The 18439-nt window shown below is 44.7% G+C and overlaps 1 protein-coding gene across 4 annotated transcripts in view; it reads left to right on the top strand.

The window, feature by feature from the left end:
- The window catches only part of PROX1 (prospero homeobox 1), a 47154-nt gene that overhangs the window by 13459 nt on the left and 15256 nt on the right, over positions 1-18439 (top strand). For 2 of the 4 annotated variants that reach the window (XM_015234760.3, XM_031690027.2), the window contains exons 3-4: positions 3623-3730; positions 9606-9800. In XM_015234760.3, the coding sequence (XP_015090246.1) occupies positions 3623-3730; positions 9606-9800 (303 nt within the window). Of the gene's footprint in view, positions 1-1416; positions 1505-3622; positions 3731-6219; positions 6465-9605; positions 9801-18439 lie in introns of those variants that run through there. The other 2 variants (XM_072948529.1, XM_072948530.1) reach the window with 2 other exon arrangements.

Below are 18439 nucleotides of genomic sequence, written 5' to 3' on the forward strand. Positions count from 1 at the left end.
GCTTTCCCTACTTGACTTTTAGGGAGAATGTTGAAAATATTTGAAGTTTAACAAGGAAAAGGGTTGAGTAATTTGCAACTGAAATCCATCAGGAAAACATGAATTAAAAATGAATTTCTAAAATGGGAACTAATCCATAGAAGTTGATCTTTTACATTTTTGGACATCACGAGGGGTGCACAGTCATTCTGTTAGCTATATTAGCTCTAGGGAAATATATGTTAAAGGCTGAAGGCCTCTGGGTGCCTCCCCTCCCCCTCCCCCAAATTATGAAGTAAGTAAATTTTTTTTAATTTCCATAAGCATCCCACCAATTATGTTAAACTTCTCAGTGGAGCACCAACTTGCTCCATTTTGATTACATGTGAGCATTTAGGTATTTTCTCCCCATTTAAGGTTTCTAAAGGGGAAAGCTTCTTAGAAACATAGGAGATGAGAGCTTAAGGAAAAGGCTAAAATTCTTCACAGTTCAAAGTGTTTTAGAAATTGTAAGCAAGTAGTCCCATTTGGTTGGCACTGCAGCGTGTGAAACCTCTAGCCACAATTCCGAGTGCAGTTGGGGGGAAAAAAAAAGAATTTTCTTCCTGCAGCCTTCACAACCCATTATTCGCCCATTTGCCTTTTTTCTGCCTCCTCTGCTCCCCCGTCTGCTGCTGTTTAGGTGAGGTTATATCGTGCTCGGTAAACAGACAACACTCACATTCTCAGGTTGTTTGAACACCGTTTGAGGTTCAGCTGCAGCACCCTACTTCTCTGATCTTTTATATCCCCGAGCAGATGTCTTTCATTAATTTATGGATTTATCATCTTTTTTTCTTCTCCTTTTCTTTTCCTTTCTTTTTTTTCTTTTTCTTTTCTTTTTTTTTTTTTACACCTGGCAGCTGTCTCAAGTTTCAGCAGTTATTGTCTATTTTGCATTATACATAGAATTGAATGTCATCTGTCTTCACAAAGCTACGGCTAAGAGAATTGAGGCAAAGCCACATGAGCTGCCGGGACAGATCTTGTTTGCGTTCCATCCCCCCTCACCCCACCCCCCCCTTTACCTCCTTAATATTTATTTGTGCTCATTTTCTTTCCTGGCCTTGAATGGAGCTTAGCTCGTGTTCAGTACAGCTGTATGTTTACTGAATCTATTCCATCATGAGTCATTGTGCGTGTGTAAGTATCCTGGAAACAGCTAGAGCTTTCTTGGAAGAACAGTTGCTTTTCAGCACAAGCACTTAAAAGGGAAATTAACCAATTGGTCAGTTCAGATTTATTTTGAGGAGGAAAAAAAAGGATTATCTAACTGTTGGCTTTTAAATGTTTCATTAGCTATTTTTAATAGTTTATTAGAAACATATATTTTATGGGAACTTTATCTTAATTACACGAAGAGCAAGAAATAAAGATGTATTCTGTGTTCCGTTTCAGCTGATCGATTCCAAGTATTACCACCAGGAAGCATTTGAAAGCAAAAACGGACTTGAGAAATTCAAATTAGAATGATTTTTTTCATGAAATAAAAAGCCTCTAAATCCCAATCAAAATAAGATGGAAACGTGCTCTGTTTTTTTAAAATTTTTTTTCTAAATACAAAGAAGGAAAACATCTTAGCATAATTTAAAGGTATTGAAAGTTTGGTAGCTCAATAGCTGAGAACCACAACAAAAAAACAAAAAACAAATAAACAAAATTTGTATGAGACCAAATTTGAAAAGATTTGGGACCTTTCCCCCACTAATAATTAAATGTACAGGGTTGTTTGAATGTCATCGTCTGAGAGAACAGACTAGAACCCAGACCTGAGGATGTTTGTCGAAGTTTGGACTTGCCTAAAACTCTTATCACGAGGCAATAGGAGACAGCTTGTAACTATTATTTCACTTATCCATTTGGACAGATGGTCCTGAAGTGTGCCGGGCTCCTTTAGTCTTCCCCATCAGTCTAATGGAGGTTACTGGAGGGCCTTTCAGCTCTCTCCTTGGCACAAGAAGTATGTCAGTCATAAATTATCGTCTTTGTAATCATTAAGGATCTCAAACAAAAACACAAGTTCAGTTAAGCTGCTCTGGCTTACAGATAGAAAAATTAAAATTTCTTTCTTCGGTGTTGCGTTTCAGCGAAAAACAAAAGGCACAAGATTTAACTTTTCAATTTACAAACCAAGGTGATCTTTTTCAAATTGCATGATATTAAAGGGAAGGCTAATTGATCACATTCTCAGCAGAATATTTGGTTAAACACTCTGTTGTAAGCAGTCAAGGGCTTATCAATATTAATTTGATTACCCGTCTCCAGTACACTTTTTGGTTTCCCTCTGTTCCTAAGATTGGTCACGCTGTACTTGACGGAGATCATTTAGAAACCCTTACCTTTCCTAAATATCTGTGTTGCTTTGACCTTTCTTCACACAGTGCAAAATTTTTGTTTGGTTTGTTAGCAAAGTGTGCATGTGCTCATGTGCGCACACCCACACATGTGTATTTTCTTTTCTTTCTTTTTTTTTTTTTCTTTTTTTTCCCAGACTCTCTTTTAAGAGAAAATCCTTAGAGAAGCTTCTAGGAAGGACCCTTAATTGACCTTGTGGGGGACCACATTGATTTTCTCCACGTGCATCTTCATTTCTGATAAATTATAAAGCCATTAATTTGCTGAGGGAATGGCAGGGCCAGGCTGCAGCACAGATGTGACCAGAGCCATCCCAGCTCCGAGTCTGCTGAGGAGTGCCAAGAATCCGGGGGAGAATCAGGAAGCCTGGATTGTTATGGTTAGCCTCACATTCTCCCGGGAACTGTTTTAGTTGCTGCTGTTTACAGATCTAAAAGGTAATGATGTTTCCAGATAAATAGGCCTTCTTATTTTGGGTAAGTGGCCATTTATTGATCTGCTAACCCACATTTATTGATTTGCTAGCCCCAACCACTGTGCCACTCTCCAAGGAGTTAACTATAAATCCAGGAGAGGCAAATTGTATTTGGTTTTGGATCGTTCTTAAACAAAAGCAACACCCCCACCCCTGTTCTCTCGGTGCCCAAGCGACCCCTCCCAAGTTTTAGCCATTATTTAAAAGGAAACAATTAAACAGATATAACAATAAAAGAGGAAGAAAGTGAGTCAAGATGCTCCGCTGTATTAGCACTAAAAGGTAAAATGCGAAGCTTGCCTAAACAGTGTTCAAAATAATGCATTTTATATTTTCACGTACATTAGTATAGTAATTGGATGTCAACCGCAGAGAGCGGAGAGAAGAGCAAACAGAACTGTAATTGTAGAGAAGAAAAAAACTCTCATGATAAGAGTTGTGCAGTACCTGTTGGGTGCATTTGTCTCCTTAGCAACAAGTGAACGTATAGATAGCATAAGGGCCTCAAATGGGGAAATGGCTTGCCATCCTCACCACCAAGTAGCCAAGATTCTGCAGCTAAATTGTGCATCCCGGCCGTTACGTCTGGCAATTTCTTGAGAGGTCATTTTGAGCAAGCAGCAGCAAGTTAGTGATGGATTCTATGAACTGTGCCATTTATCTTCCAGAATTCCCATGGCTGCTCTGTGGGCCTCTAGATTCTTAGGGGAGAACGGGAGGAGTGTTAGGTGCTTGTGTTTCAAGAAATGTTTTCCTTAACCGTTTGCATCCTACATGCAGGAAGGATTGTCACCCAATCACTTGAAAAAAGCAAAGCTCATGTTCTTTTATACCCGTTATCCCAGCTCCAATATGCTGAAGACCTACTTCTCTGATGTAAAGGTAAGGGCATTTTTTAAATTACTAATTCTTTCAATTCCTGTGCGTGAGGCAGTGATGTGAACTCCTAGAAGTTCGTGGAGATGAGTGTGGAGCTGGTTCATTAATACACCTGTTTTGCAATTGATTTAATGCACTTGCCCTTTGGTCTAAAGCTGTCCCAAGCTAAGAGGAGGCTCCTTGACTATCAAGGCCAAAGGACTGGTCACATGGATTTTCATTGCAGTCAGGGAATCTCAGCCTCTATCTTTCTATGTCTTAATAACTTCTTGGAAGAAATTTCAGCTAGTACTGGTGGGATGTGCTTTAGAGAATGTTTTTGTTTTTTTTTCCTCCCCTCAGCAACAGTAAACTGTTTCTGTTTTTGTTTCTCTTCATTTCCCCATATTTGTGCTTAGGAAAGCAAATGCTAACACCTCTTTTTTCCCCCTGTCGAAAGGAGCGTACATTGAAATTCTCTATGCAGTAGCTGCTTAAAAACAAAAGTGATGATTGTCTCTTATTTACAACTTAATTTGTTGTTGATGTAGAGTACACTGAGCATAAGGAGAATGAATAAAGTGACAGATTCAGGACACATTATTCAAATGAGGATATGAAAGCTGTCGGCCTACAGCTGCAGCCTCCCTCATTCTACAGAATATGGGGACCTCCTGGTTCTGTCTGTGTGTGTGTGTGTGCATCTGTGTGTGCGTCTGTGTCTGTGTGTGGGTTTTAAGTAATTGTTTGCAACAACTTGATGTTGTGTTAATCATCTGTAACTTTTTAAAACATAGATTGGGTTTTGATGATGATAATGACACGCATGGTATCATTATCCAAGGAGCTTGATAAACATTACATTAGCTGAGATGAGTTTATTAGGGTTGGGTGCTCATCCCCCCACCCTCCCCTGCCCACCCCCCATACGTCCAAGTTCTTCCCTCTGCCATGGAGAACCCAAGAGCTGCCAAAACGTGCTCGTTCCCCCCACGGCTCCCCTCTCCGCCGTGTGTTTTGTGCCTGAGTGGTTTCACTGGCCCCTTTTGCAGGCCAGCCCATTTCAGCCTCCCTGGCTGGTGTTTTATTTGGCCTTATAAGAAAAGTTCTGTTTCCTCTCCTGTTTACTTTTGAATCTCATATCAACCTCAGCCTTTTATCTTTCTCCTTCCCTGGCTGAGCTCCTTAAGGGGAAGGCATGTCTCCCCCTCATTCAGTGCCAGCAGACGGGGCAGGATGGGGAGGCAGAGAAAGGCAGTATCTTAAACGGCTGGTTAAGAATCATTAGGCACAAGGAAGGCCGAGTGAAAGGGTTTGGACCTTGAGGGAGACCATCTAAAACTGACAAACTGAAGGGCATTTGCCAGCCGGCTGAGGACCGGCCAGCTTCTAGAGCTAGTTCTTCCAGGGAATCCTCCCAACGCTTGAGTTCTAGGCAAAGGAGAGAAGTGTTGTGCACACGTGCGTGTGCATGTGTGCGTAGGTGTCCGTTACTGCCTTGACGCCTCCTGGTGCAGTGACCTGCAGTGTTGTGATATAATAATGACAGTCCCTTATATAATTTATACAGTACCTTTCATCCGGAAGGAGGCCAAAGGGCTTTACAAACTGCATGCAGAGGGATCACGCACCTACCATTGCAATGCAGCCACCCGGAGAGGGGAAAGTAGCAGCCACGCTGAACCAGCAACAGCCCCCAACAGTGGATGTAAATGTTAGAAGCAGTCACGTGTTTGCGTGTGTGGTGGCTGGAAGGGCCAGGGTGGGAGAGGTTGTTGACTTGTAGTTTTATAAATACTAGGGCGTGTAAACCGACCAGAAATCCTTCCCATTCCTTTGAATACATCTAGTAATTCAGCTTTGCAAATAATCACTCAGTCTATGTAAATAACAATTAAATACCTGGGTGACTATTTCATTTTTTAAAAAGCACTAATATTCAGATTATAGATTCTATCCATACTCAATCCAGACTGGGAGAGTAGGCAGCTAAAGTATACGGGAGTCTGGTTCACTCCCAATTATCCACTCTAATGGAGGGGAAACAGTAGGGCATATAATGCAAAGCAGAAAATCACCGAAGGTCATTTCTCTTTTATTCTGGGGATGAATTATACATTTTTAACTTTCATAGTTGTGTTTTTTCTTTGGCTAGTAATAAATGAATTTGTATTCCTGGAGCTTTCACTAATGATCGTGGAAAGTCATGCATAGAAAGGGAAGGATAGTCCAGGCAAGGTGTTCCAGAACCTTTCTAGGAAGCAATGGCAGGCTTTTCTTGGATCTCTTTAATATGAAGGAAAATCCAGACTTGAATGTTAATGATGCATATACTCATAACACATGTGTGTGTGTATTATGGTTTATATATATTTGTAGTGTGTTTGTATGTATATTATATACACATATCTCTATCTGGATGTAGATATATAAATGTGGATACTTATTTGCAAGGCTGAAATAACTAGAGATTCTCTATCTATGAATATACTCTCTGTGAATATTTGTTTCAGTCCCGATTCAAGAAACCGCAGGATCGAGAGCATCCTAAAAATTGGAGAAGAGACCTTAGGGTTTATGAGAAATGAAACCCTGCGTCACATATCTTGAAAAAGACGTATTCCTGTGTCTATGCACCAAGTAATACTTGTCACAATGGCACAAGCATATTCTTGTTTGTGTCCACGTATCATGAGGAGAAAATTCCTAATTCTAGCAAAATGCACCCTTCTAAATCATAAAGTCACTTCATTTCAAATAGTGCTCGGAAGTTTGTTTTACAAATAAAAACAAAACAAAACAAAACAATACGAGCGGAAAATATTTTGTTTCATGAATAAGGTGTAGCCTGCGTGTCCATCCAAGACACAGCTGGGGGACAGTGCTAGACTGAGTTAATCCTCCCTCCAGCCAGCTCCGGAAGGTGGGCCCGGCCAGGGCAAGGCTCCCTCCCTGGTATTTTTCCTTAGGAACAGATACCCTGCGTCAGTCTCCACACATGACCTCTGTTTGGGAAGGAAGCAAAGGCTTTTCAATTACCTTGGAAAGAAAGAGTAGGAGGAAATGCTATACAATTCTGAGATGTTGGCTTGGTGAGAGAAATTCTACAGCGATGATATATAACCCCAAGGCTGTCTCAGTTTAACTCCCAGAGTAAGACTTTAAACAAAGTTCCGTATTCTCATAGAGACTCCAGCTTAATTCCCTCGCCACAACAGTTAGCCAGACAAAAAGCTCAGCTCATCAGGGCTTCAGATCCTTTCAGAAGGGCAGGGGGGCACATGGAAGACAGAGGCCAAGAACCGATGGAGCACCCCCCTACCACGGCCCCGCATCTTCCCGGGCACTCCTGGGTGCTGATTTGAATGTATAAATTAATAACTCTTAGGCCACTAAGTACAACAGATTTGGTGTCATCTTAGCTTTGAAGAACAGACGCTCACAGCGTTTCAAGCCGGCGGTGCTAAATGATGTATCTCAGTCCCTCCACCCCTTGAGTCAACTGCCGCCTGGCCAGATTAAGGTGTCAGATTGATTTGTTTTATACATCTTTTGACCATGCTCACTGAATATTTAGGAAGTTTCTTCAGCCCATATTGAGGCTGAGATGTCCCGTGGGAAGCATTAATCAAAGTCACAGAGCCCCGTCCACTGTGGAAACACAGCCTCTTTATTGTGGCGATTAGTTTCTGCAGTAACACATTAACACACTACAGAGCTTTCCGTGATGGAACAATTGATCCTTTTCTCATAAGCCACTACAGAGCGGGGGGACATTAACTCTTTAAAGCTGAACACTTCTTCTCCCCCAAGAAGAATCTCTGGAAAAGAGGCGGGGGGGGGGTTCTGCCTCTGCTCACGTCACCAGCGGCGAAAACCGGACAAATTTCAGTCCCCCGCCTGGTGGAGGCGAACCCTGTTCTTCAAGCTGTTGTGCTGGTCATTTCACGTGTCTCGTGTTTGGGGCGTCTGTTGTTTTTGCCCATTCTTCCTCTCTGGTATTTCCATTCTCTAACAATAAGCTTTAAATCTCCCTTTATGTCCCATTTCTAAATAATGGCAAGTGCACTTACTTTTTTGTCCCTCCCCATTAGGTCATTCATGACCATTCTAGAAAAAAAACACCCTTCTATTTTTTTCCCCTACAGTACTCTTGTCCATATGAGACAATGTCTTGTAACAATGCAGAAGCCTAATCTCCATGTCAAAGCAATTTTCATTCCCCAGTGCACAGCCTGCTATCATTTTGTAATGTTTTGTTTCTTATTCTAAAAGAATTAAAAAGGAACAGTAAGCCGTCACGGGGGCCTGTAGTCCTTATCTCAGTGTCTGGAAATTTGGACAGTGTATTTTACTGCTGAGATAAAATGGAAAGAACTCCAAGTTCAGCAAATCGTAATGGGTTTAAGTTCTATTGAAATCGGCAACCAGAAGATCAGATAACGGGGGTCCTTCAGTTGTCTTTTTAATCGGGTTCCCCGCAAGGCTGAATAGAGACAGAGCAGACACACAGAGTAAAAATATAATTCTTGGATAGGTTAAGTACATGTTTGAACTCTTGCAAGCAGAAGCGATTTGCTGATGACTTAATCATTTTCTGGTCAATTATCTATAAGGGCCCTTGCAACTCCACGGCAATTATGATGCAAGTTGGCCTTTTGGGAGAAACACCAGTCCCCCTGCTTCTGTTTCCTTGTCCCTTCCATTCTCGGCCATAAATTTTCATTCATTTATTATCTTTGCTGGTAGAGAAACAACTTTCTGTGCAGTAGTTACAGCCCCAGTGCACACTTTAGCTGTCATCTTGTTGGAGTCTGGGTGTTCTCATGGCCAGTGTTTGATAAGTGGTCTTTGTTGATTTTTGATGAATGTACATCTTTTTCTGGGGACCCAGGGAAGGGAATGCCTGTGATGACAAAAGGCAGGGGGTTGTCTGTCAGCCTGCCTGATAGAAAGCTATGGATTTATTGGTTTTGACTTGGCAAGTTGAGATGCATCTGTCCTTTACACGAGCAGAGGACTGTCAATAAGCTTGGTATCATTTGCAGTGAATCCAGGAAGACATCACCATGTGAAAGGTCATCGGGAAACCTTGATAAACAAAGTTTAAAGCCTAATCATGTTGTGTTGTGGTAATCTGGCATTTAAAAAATGTAATAAAGATTCCGTCTATGCCGCCTGTGGACTGTGTCTTAACCACGCCTCCCAAACTGCATAGACTCCAATGGAAGGGGCCAGGGGTCCTCTCCAATGCTGGCGGTAGGAAGTGTGTGAGCAGGTACGGAGGTCTGACCAGACGGCATCTGACGTGAGCACCCTGTGCAGACATTAAGTAGAATGATAGCCAATGGCCATGAAGATGCCCCATTACCAAAAAATAAGTAAATGCCAGATTCTTCCCATTTTGTCTGGAAGCCATTTTCCAGCATTGTATGAGGTTATCATGTGGTGACACAAATTCTCTTAAAAAAAAAAAATTCATGCTAGTGGTGAAGTCACGTGACTCACCATCTCTGGTACTCGAATGTAACAACTTCCCAGGGTTCTATGACTTGAACGAATTTCCATAAGAAGTATACAAATGCAATTTGTTCTACTGAAAGATGAAGAACAATGTTTCAAAGAAGACATTCAGCTTCAGGAAAATCAGATTTAGAATGTGAGTTTCCATTTGGAAGGTGGAGGGTTGGGATGCAGCCTCCATTGTTGGTAAGCTTTATAATAATATCCCAGAAGTATATCATTGTGTTGCCTCTCTTGTCACCATTTTGGTGGAATTAAAAACATACCTTTCCATGGAAGGCAGGGAGGGGAGTTTTAAAGATGCTTCAAATGCTTAAAGAATGAATGAAGAAAATGACAACGTTCTTACTCTTTTTCAACATTTAAATTTTAACAGTTCAACAGATGCATTACCTCTCAGCTCATCAAGTGGTTTAGCAACTTCCGCGAGTTTTACTACATTCAGATGGAGAAGTACGCGCGTCAAGCCATCAATGATGGGGTCACCAGTACCGAGGAGCTGTCTATAACCAGAGACTGTGAGCTGTACAGGGCTCTGAACATGCACTACAACAAAGCAAATGACTTTGAGGTAGGAACTCATCTTTATTTTTGGTCATCTCCTCTTATTAAAAAAAAAAAATTTACTTTCTTTACAAATGCCCCCAGATCTGTTTTTTGCCTTGGTGTCTCACAGAAGCGTTCCCCCAAATAGGGCAAGAGGTAGGGCGGCAATGAGGAGCCCCCATGGGGTCCAGACAGAGTCCTGGGAGCTGACCCACTTGTGTTTCCTCTCCTGTTCCCCGGCGCTGCTGCTTTGTGTGGAAGACCCACATGGCCACACTAGAGGGAACTGGAGACTCCGAGGAAAATGGCAGCAAGGAACACACACAGAGTGATTCCCTTTCCAGAGAAGAGGTCCCTCCCCTAATGGGCCTTTTTCATATTTAGGTTCTGGCACGTGGACTGAGCTGACATATGCTGTGTTCAATGATAGCTGCCAAAGTTGCTTTCCTTAAAAGTCCAGAAATATTGATGGAGGAGTGATTCTGCGGTTTCTAACATTAATCAGCATTCATTTCCTTTACAGCAGAAATGGTATGGGAAATTTACTTAAGTATGTATTATAAGTGATCTCTTGACACCTTTTTTTTTGTTCGTTTCTGTTTTTGCCCTTTGTGGAGGAGAGCCTCGTGTGTTCGTTTTGCATACGTGCAGCTTCACTAGCATGCTGCCCTTTGTTCATACAGCCTTACACACTCCGGTGTGTCTACGACAGGCGTGTTCTAGACACACACGAAGCAGTGTAGACGATCCCCAGAAAGCAGTGTCTGTGCAGTGCGGAGAGATGTGTGGCTGTGAGTAAGGCATTTCTTTGCTGGCTGATGTGGTGCCTTAGCAAGCATTTTTCATCGCAGCATGATGGCACCCCATGAGATAGCACTAGCGAATCTCCCAGTACCCACAAAGGCATTTTGCTGAGCCCTGCCGGCTGAGACGACAATGGTTAGAGGTGAGGCTGTGACCAGGGTTCTGCAGGCTGAACCCCCTGATGATGAGAGTAGACAGGCTGTGGCTTGACAGAGTTGGTCCTTTTCTTGTATTATCTTGTGGGTAGAATTGTTTTCTCCCATATCTGCTTGTACAGGGACCTTATGTTAATTTCCTTGCTTTCCTTACATAGATAGTTACCCCAGAACGCCCAGGAACTTCTCAACGTCGAAGGAGAGAGGGGCAGCTTGGTCTGGCCTTGTCAATAACGACCTGACCCTGCTGCCCTCTCTCCTTGTCTTTTTCTCTGGGGGCCCTTCTCCCAGTGGTATTAGCAGTGCAGATCAGTCTGGGTGACTTATAAAGACCTGAATGTGAAAGCTTATCAGCAGGGAAGTCATGGTTTTTCCTTGAAAACCATTTCAAGCATTGAATGGTTGCACAGCTAGCCACCAATTTCTCTTTGCTATCCAAGACCAATATATTTTTCTGGCCAAATGGGTTCTAAGCAAAGTTTTTCTTTGGCTGAACACATTAAAAGTGAGGCTCCTTCTTGCACTTACTGTTCCAGTCTTTTAAAGTCTCTGTTGTCACAGAGCAGAGGTTTACTGTATTGACAGAACACTGGTGGATTTCTTCTAAAGCTGAAGAGTATGACTACGGCTAAACATTTTAAAGAAATCTGATTAAGAGGCTTCATTTCTTCCCCTCCCCCTTTCTGATGAGTCTGTTGCTGTCAACTTTCAGCTGAGAGAATTCAGCAGTGTGCTGGGGACCTGGTCACACTTCACAATGCTCAGTGTTCGTTTGGCAGCAGGCGCCAAGCTTCATAAAAGAACTGCCCAAGGTGCATGGGATGGTTTCTGCACTTTTGCTGAGTAACCTACTCAAGAGAACAAATCCTCACAGTGCCCATTAGGATTCTGTAGGGTGGTTTAAGACCTTACTGGTTGATTTTAATCCCCTACTCAATGCGAGGGCCAAAATGAACAGGGGATGGCTGGCATCAAGAGGGACCCGACAAACTGCTCCATTTAGCGTCATCTAAACCCCCCTTTAATATGATTAACATCTGATATTCCTCTCTCTGTGAACCATATCCGCTTCCAGCCAGGCCACCTCTCCTTTATCTGCACTGTCTATTTTAAGACCGCTTCAGCGCAAAGAGTATGGGGCCCAGGGAGCAATTTTGTCACTTCTCATGTGACTTCAGACAAGTTATTGGACTATTCTGGGCCTTATTCCTCCTTTAGTAAAAACTAGGCTTGTTCTGGAAATGCAGTAAGAACGAAGCAGGAGCATGGATTCTGCCCTGCCCCCTCCACTCTGATGCTCACACGCACCTGTGTACACACAGACGTGCACCCACTGCCCCACAGGATCCTGACATCATGAAATAACTTTTCATTTAGCTTCTCAGTTTGGGGCCTTTACTAACAAAAGCTTCAGATAAGACAATCCTTCTTTTCTGTGCCTTTGTGCATGGAGGTCAGTGCTTAAGTGAGATGCTTAAAAAGCCACTGGTCTTATCATTGTCGCTGTCCCACTGTGGGCCGTGGCTGCCAGCCAGAAGCAGACCCAGCACCTCGAGCGGATACCTCCACTGATACTGTGTGCACTGCTTGACTTTTGCCTCTAAGTTTCTCCTCTGGAAGATCGAGTCAAATGAATCTGTAGTCTAATCCAAGCAAGTGAAGAAGATGGCAAAATAGAGAACCGTACACCTTGTTTCTTTGGAAATTTTTCAGCAGAGGAGGGTCCTGGTAGAGCGACTCTGAAGTTGTGTCTACCTGATGCTCAAAGAGCCAGTCAAGTCAGAGGAATATCTTAACCCAACTGAGTATTAGCAGGCCACAGAAGGAAACTGTCTTCTTAACTGCATTTTAAAATTTCTCCATCACTTCAACAGTGGTTTGTAGCAGCAATAAAATTACTGTTTATTATGTTCTGGGCACTCTTCTAAGAGTTCTACCAATATTAACTTATTTAATGGGAGCACTGATAATGATGTGAAGATCAGTGCAAGAAGAACTTCAGTTTGCCTAAAACTTTATGCTGGTTTTAAAGTAGTTCTAAATGGGTGGGGCTGGGGAGGGGGAGTCAGAGAGGAGAGCAGGGTGTGAGGGTGAGTGAGGCAAATGCTTTCTCTCCTTCGCTGCCACTTCTTCCTTCCTTCCTTCTCTCCTCCTGCCCATGTCTTTTTTTTCCAGCCTTCTGCTCCATCTCTCTCTGTCATAGCTTGCTGGTGGCACCTCTGTCACTGCTTAGCACCCTCCCCCTCCAGCCCCGGCTGCTGATGGCTCTCCAGACTAGAGTGGTTGCTGACCTCTGGCCTACAGGAAAAGAAAGCAGATGGGGAAGGTTTATCACTAGTGCAGAGGGAGTGGCCTGACTCTCCTCTCCTGGACCCCGCGTTTCCTGGCCTGCAGGAGTCGGGACCTTCTCCGTGATAGGAGAGCTTGCTCTGCCTTTTGTATCAGTTTACACACTCGCCAAGATTCTTGGCACGGCACTCAGACTTGGGGTGGTGAGAGCTTGAGAAGACCCAGAGGAGGTGGAAGAAGGCGCTGAAGGGGGCGGGGGTATGAACCACACTTTCAGCTTGTGCTCAAGGGAAGAAAGTTGGCTACGGGACCAGGGTCGGGCATCTCGCTCCCAACGGGAGCCTGCGAAGGTGTGCGTATTCAGTGACAGGCTGCATCTTTCACTCCCGCGTCTCACATTTGGTGAGGCTGGCAACAATCAATTTGTCTTTCCAGGTGTTATGGTATATACTTCCATGCCTCGTTTTCAATTCTCTTGGAAGAGCTTCCAGAATTGGTTTTTATGGGGAGGGAAAGGCTTGGGATTCCTTCCCAGTCTTTAAATCACACTGATACCTCTGACTTTAGGGGCACAGGAGTTGGATTTTTTGACTTCCATGTTGCCCTCACAGCTGTGGCCAGGAAAGAAGGTAATGTCAATATCCAATTCTGCTGTCAGTTTGCAAGGCGGGTTTGCGTGTTTTTGCAAAGAACTCAACTAAGGCAAGCAATCCATTTAAGTCGCCAAGGTTAAATTCACTGCTTAAGGACTGGGAAGACATCCACTCTGGTTTGACTGCAGCAGGCTGACCACTGTATATGGGGCTACTGAGAAAGGCAGAACGGTCCTGAGGTTGGGGGTCTGAGATGGTCTCCGTGTAGGCTGAGAAGAGGGTGTGGTCGACACCTTCACCCAGGCTGATCCTTCTGAGTGGAGGGGCCTATGCATTGGATTGTGTTGCTTTTTTGTTTCCCTCTCTGCTGTGGCAGGAAAGAAAGCGATGCTCACTGTCCGTTTGCAAGGCCGCACTGAGCGCTCCTTCTCGCTCTCCAGTTCCACAAGCTAGGTCTTGCCCCACTGTGGTCAGCCAGGCATCCTGCACAGGCCGTCCGTGGCTGGTCAGTTCACTGTGGGCCAGGTCCAAATGCCCAGAAAGAGTGACTGACTTCCCTTGCCCTCAATTAAGACCCAGGGCTTTGGATGGAAGGCTGAGAAACAAATAGAAACAAATGAATTAGCGGACTTGTAAATGCCATTCCCTAAGATACTAGTAACTCACGGGGCAGAAGCTCCATTGTGGAACCTGTGGTTTGGCTTTTTCCTAGGTGCCACGTGACCGGCAGGAAGGAGACCTCTGCGGGTCTCTTTCTGTGTTTCCTCACTTTCCTCTTAGAAAATGAAAAGGCAGCAGTCCTCACTTCCAACCCCCTCACCCACCCAAACACACGACACTCCCGTACTCGGACTGAATCTGTTCTCTCCACCATGCCCACCCCTATTCCCAACCCACTCCCGCGTTCAACTACAACACACATTTAAGAAGATGTAACACATTTGGAAGTCTTTCATTCGCTTTGTCATCTCTTTACAGAAAAATGAGGACAGGTGGATTTAGGAAGCGCTTCCCTCTGCTCCAAATAGATACTTAAATATGAGTGATCATTTGGAAAACTGGCGCACGAGTGAAACCCTTTTACGGCTGTTGCAGTCTTTTGGCCTCAAAGCCGCTGCACCATTTAAATGATCGCACGGCACACTCTTGGTGGGTGGCGAGGAGGAGAAGAAACCTTTACCATTTCCTTCCCTGCCAGTCCCACCATTGACAAGCCAAATTGATCTTTTAAGAGACTAAATGAATGTTCTCTCAATATATGTACGCACATGGCTGTCTGGGAACATATTCCTTCTACAGAATGATTGCCTAGAATTTGAAGGAGGGAGCAGTAAAGACTGAACAGGGGGTTGCGGGGGCGGGGAGGGGGGAGGGCAGAGGTAAAATCGCGTGCCCGAAGCTTCATTTTTGCCCCGCTGTCCTTTTGGGATTCAAGGTGTTGATCGGTATAATGAAGCGGGCCGATTGATTTATCATCTATTTGGTAATGTCATTGCATTTTTAGCTCCCTGTGTCTTTTTTGTCATTGGGTTACATTCAAGCACAGTCAGATCAACTTTAAAACCTCCTTACTCCACAGCTTTATTAGTTACAGCATTCCATGACCTTTCTCCACATTCTTAAAGGAAAAGATACAGCGTAATGTCGCTTTACTTTGCTTATTGTCCTTTGTCGGGGTGAACAAAGCATTTTCTACAGTGGCTATAGCACATAATTATACAGCTTTCAATGGCAGTGTCTTGGCACATATCAAAGTTCAGAGGAGCCTTTAGAAAAAAAAAGATGTTTTGTGGCAGCCTAGGGAGGGTCTCATCTTTCCTTCAGAAAATAGTTCAAGGCTCTTCTGTCAAGCTTCCCTACTTAGAGCTTTTTCTCCTCCTGCTTCATAAAGTTTAAAGCGGATTCAGTGGAGTTCTATGATCTATTTCCTTTGAAAGATTGTTCCTCGGCACAGAGAGGCCCTTTGACTTCAAGAGTTCACAGATTCATGTCTTTAGGTATCATATGTCTGACCTTATCAGTTACTCCATTTAATGTCGGAGAAAAAGTCTCAACTCTTTGTGTTTGTCTGTTTTGCCTCTGTGAAATGATTTGGTGAAAAGACCATCCTTTTTAACACACCACTGAGAGGCCGTTTCTGCTGCAACCTACCCTGTGGCTTTTCTCTCTTTAAAAAAAAAAAATTGTCCTTGTGTTTTGTGTATGGATGAGTTCACAGTGAGAATAGAATTATACAAGGGCAGGCGCACACACAAAAAAAAATCTTTCGCTTTCCTCCCTCACCTCCCCCCCTCCATGATCTATTGGCTCTCTTGGTGGCTGTACCCCAACAGGCGAAGCCATTTAGCAAACACAGAGGTGGCAGCCGCGGTGCTGGGACGGCAGTGGGTTGTCCCTTGCTTCGACCTACCCCTAAGGCCTTGGTAATTAATTGTCCTTCAGAGAGGAGGAAAGTTCAGAGACAGAGTGTGGAGTGATGGCCATTGTCTGACACTCCGTCCTCCTCGCCTCGCCTCTTTCTCTTCGTCCCACAAAAGGTTATCAATAGGAGAAAGGGAGCAATCCTCCGCTGAGAGCCGCTGGTGGTGGCTGGAGCGGTCAGCTGGGCTGGGGTCACGGTGTGCGGCCCCTCCTGGACGGAATGTCTGCAGAAGTTCCATCAACCTTTTGAAAGCCAGCCTGTTTATTTCGCCCAGATTAAACAAACTCATTTCTCGGACCCAAAGTGCGTTCAAAAGTCGGCGTTCCCTTTTCACGTGGCAGATGACATTTTAAATCAAATTTCCTCATTTCCTCACCCCACTCCACCCCCACCCCAGGATTTTAGTTCCCTTTAACCCTTGGGTTCTTTTTCAGCCCTAGGGCAGACCATGGAAGGATGATTCACTCATTTCCCTTAACTACCTCCATGGACATTTGCAAGGATTTCTGCAGACATTCTTTTTGGTGAAGCACAGGACTTTGGTTCTTGAAAGTAGCTTATCCCAGTTTTGAAAGATTGTTTCACCTTCAATAATTGCCTCAAGCCAATCTTCAGGGCTATTTGGTAACGTGACATAAAACAAATACAATCTGTTCCCCACCCTCCCCCCTCACCCTCCGCCCTTCTGGCTGAGACACAAAATAAAGATGCACTGTCAGACAGCGATTTGAAAAGTAAAGGGAGAAGAGAGCGATGAATGGTTATTATAGTACTGTCCCTGTTAAATAGAGTGAAGCCAAGACAACAAATGGAATCCAAGGAGCCGCTGAACTAGCACATTAGGAAGGTTTCAGATCACTTTGCTGGGGTGTTCACGGCGACCTCCAGGCTTAGAGAACATCTCTGTGTCCCTCAGAGCAGTGTCTCCTGGAGAACGGGGCCTACAGGACGGCCAGAGGCAATTCTGTCCCCGCTGCTCTTTGAAGACACTCTCACAACAGACCCTTTGGTATTTAAAGAGAACCGGTATCTGGAAGTTGACACAACTAATACAGTCATACCAAAAAGGAGGGGGTCATAAAAAATTAAAGTTATTCTTATGAATCTTTCATTAGAAGCAATGAAAAGGGACACTAGTGGAGCCTAAGTCCTTTGTGTGGCAGGCCCTTCTTCCGGCCTCTGGGCTATTGTTCTTTCAGCTCCTCAAACAGACTTTCACTTTCCAACTGACAAAAGTCACTTAAAAGCCAGACAGCTGTACTAACACACCCACCTTACGGGGCAGGGGCCACGGCAGGTGACAGGGGCCAGCTGAGGGACCTCGTTCAGATGGACGGGGGCGGCTTCCTCTGGCCCTCGCACGGCTTTCGTCCTTACTCGGAGGTGGACCACTCCCTGCTTGTGTGTGCTCCCCCCACCGGGCTCCCCAGGGTATCTCTTACGTTTTCTTTGCAGCAGGAAACACTGACAGCCATGCTAATATTCAGACCTCAGTTTGTCCGGCTGGGATCAGGTTCACGGAAGTTGGAGGACAGAACTTAGCAGAAGGCAGGGGGAATTTGACTCAAAACCCACTCCTTCCATCTCTCCCCTTCCTTCTGTTTTTTCAGTCTTTTCCAGCCCAGTCTGCATCTCTCAGGGGCTTTTCCGATTTCTGTTGCCTCATCTGGGATTGGATGAAAAGCAGGCACCAATGGTGGGAACGAGCCTCACTTTAGGATGTAAGGTTCGGCTTGAGAGAGGCAGGCAGGGAGTTGTGCCTGCGTCCCAGGCCTGAGGGCGGCAGCCGCCGTGGGCCTCGGCGAGGCCTCCCTGTGTGTGTATTACGGCCCCCCCTCCCCTGTCACCTTGTGTACAGTCTGGTCTGTGACACTGATGGTGATTATGTCATTATTTTGCTCTGGGGGCCCTGGCACATCTGCAGAGCCCAAGCACATCTTCTTTGTTGCGCTGGCAATCGTCCCACACCGCAAATGCTTCATTAGCCCTGCTGGCGGCCTCCTTGCCAGACGCGAGTGCCCAAATCCAGGCTTCTTTCTGCTCCGTTCTTTTGTGTGGCTGATGATCGTGGATTCATCTTCCTGGTTCTTCCCCATTTCCCTCGACTTCTGAACTCCAGATGTCCCAGTATCCTTGCCCAAAGCCCTGGAGAGCGCACAGCGTGAAGCAAGGTGCCTTTTTACTTAACCCGTCCCCGCCCCTTACCACCTTCCTCCTTTTCCCTTCCCTGCAGGGAGCATGACTCTGAGTCGCTCCCCAACGGGATGACGAACGTTTTCAAACTTGAAATTTGAAAGATACCCAGGGATGACCCCCAGTTTTTGATGGTTGTTAGGGTTATAATGAGGAGTTATTAGATATTGCCTTCAGATTTATGCCTTTCCCCTCCAGCCCCACCTCT

Source organism: Vicugna pacos, chromosome 23 (assembly GCF_048564905.1).
Source record: "Vicugna pacos chromosome 23, VicPac4, whole genome shotgun sequence".
Taxonomy (NCBI): domain Eukaryota; kingdom Metazoa; phylum Chordata; class Mammalia; order Artiodactyla; family Camelidae; genus Vicugna; species Vicugna pacos.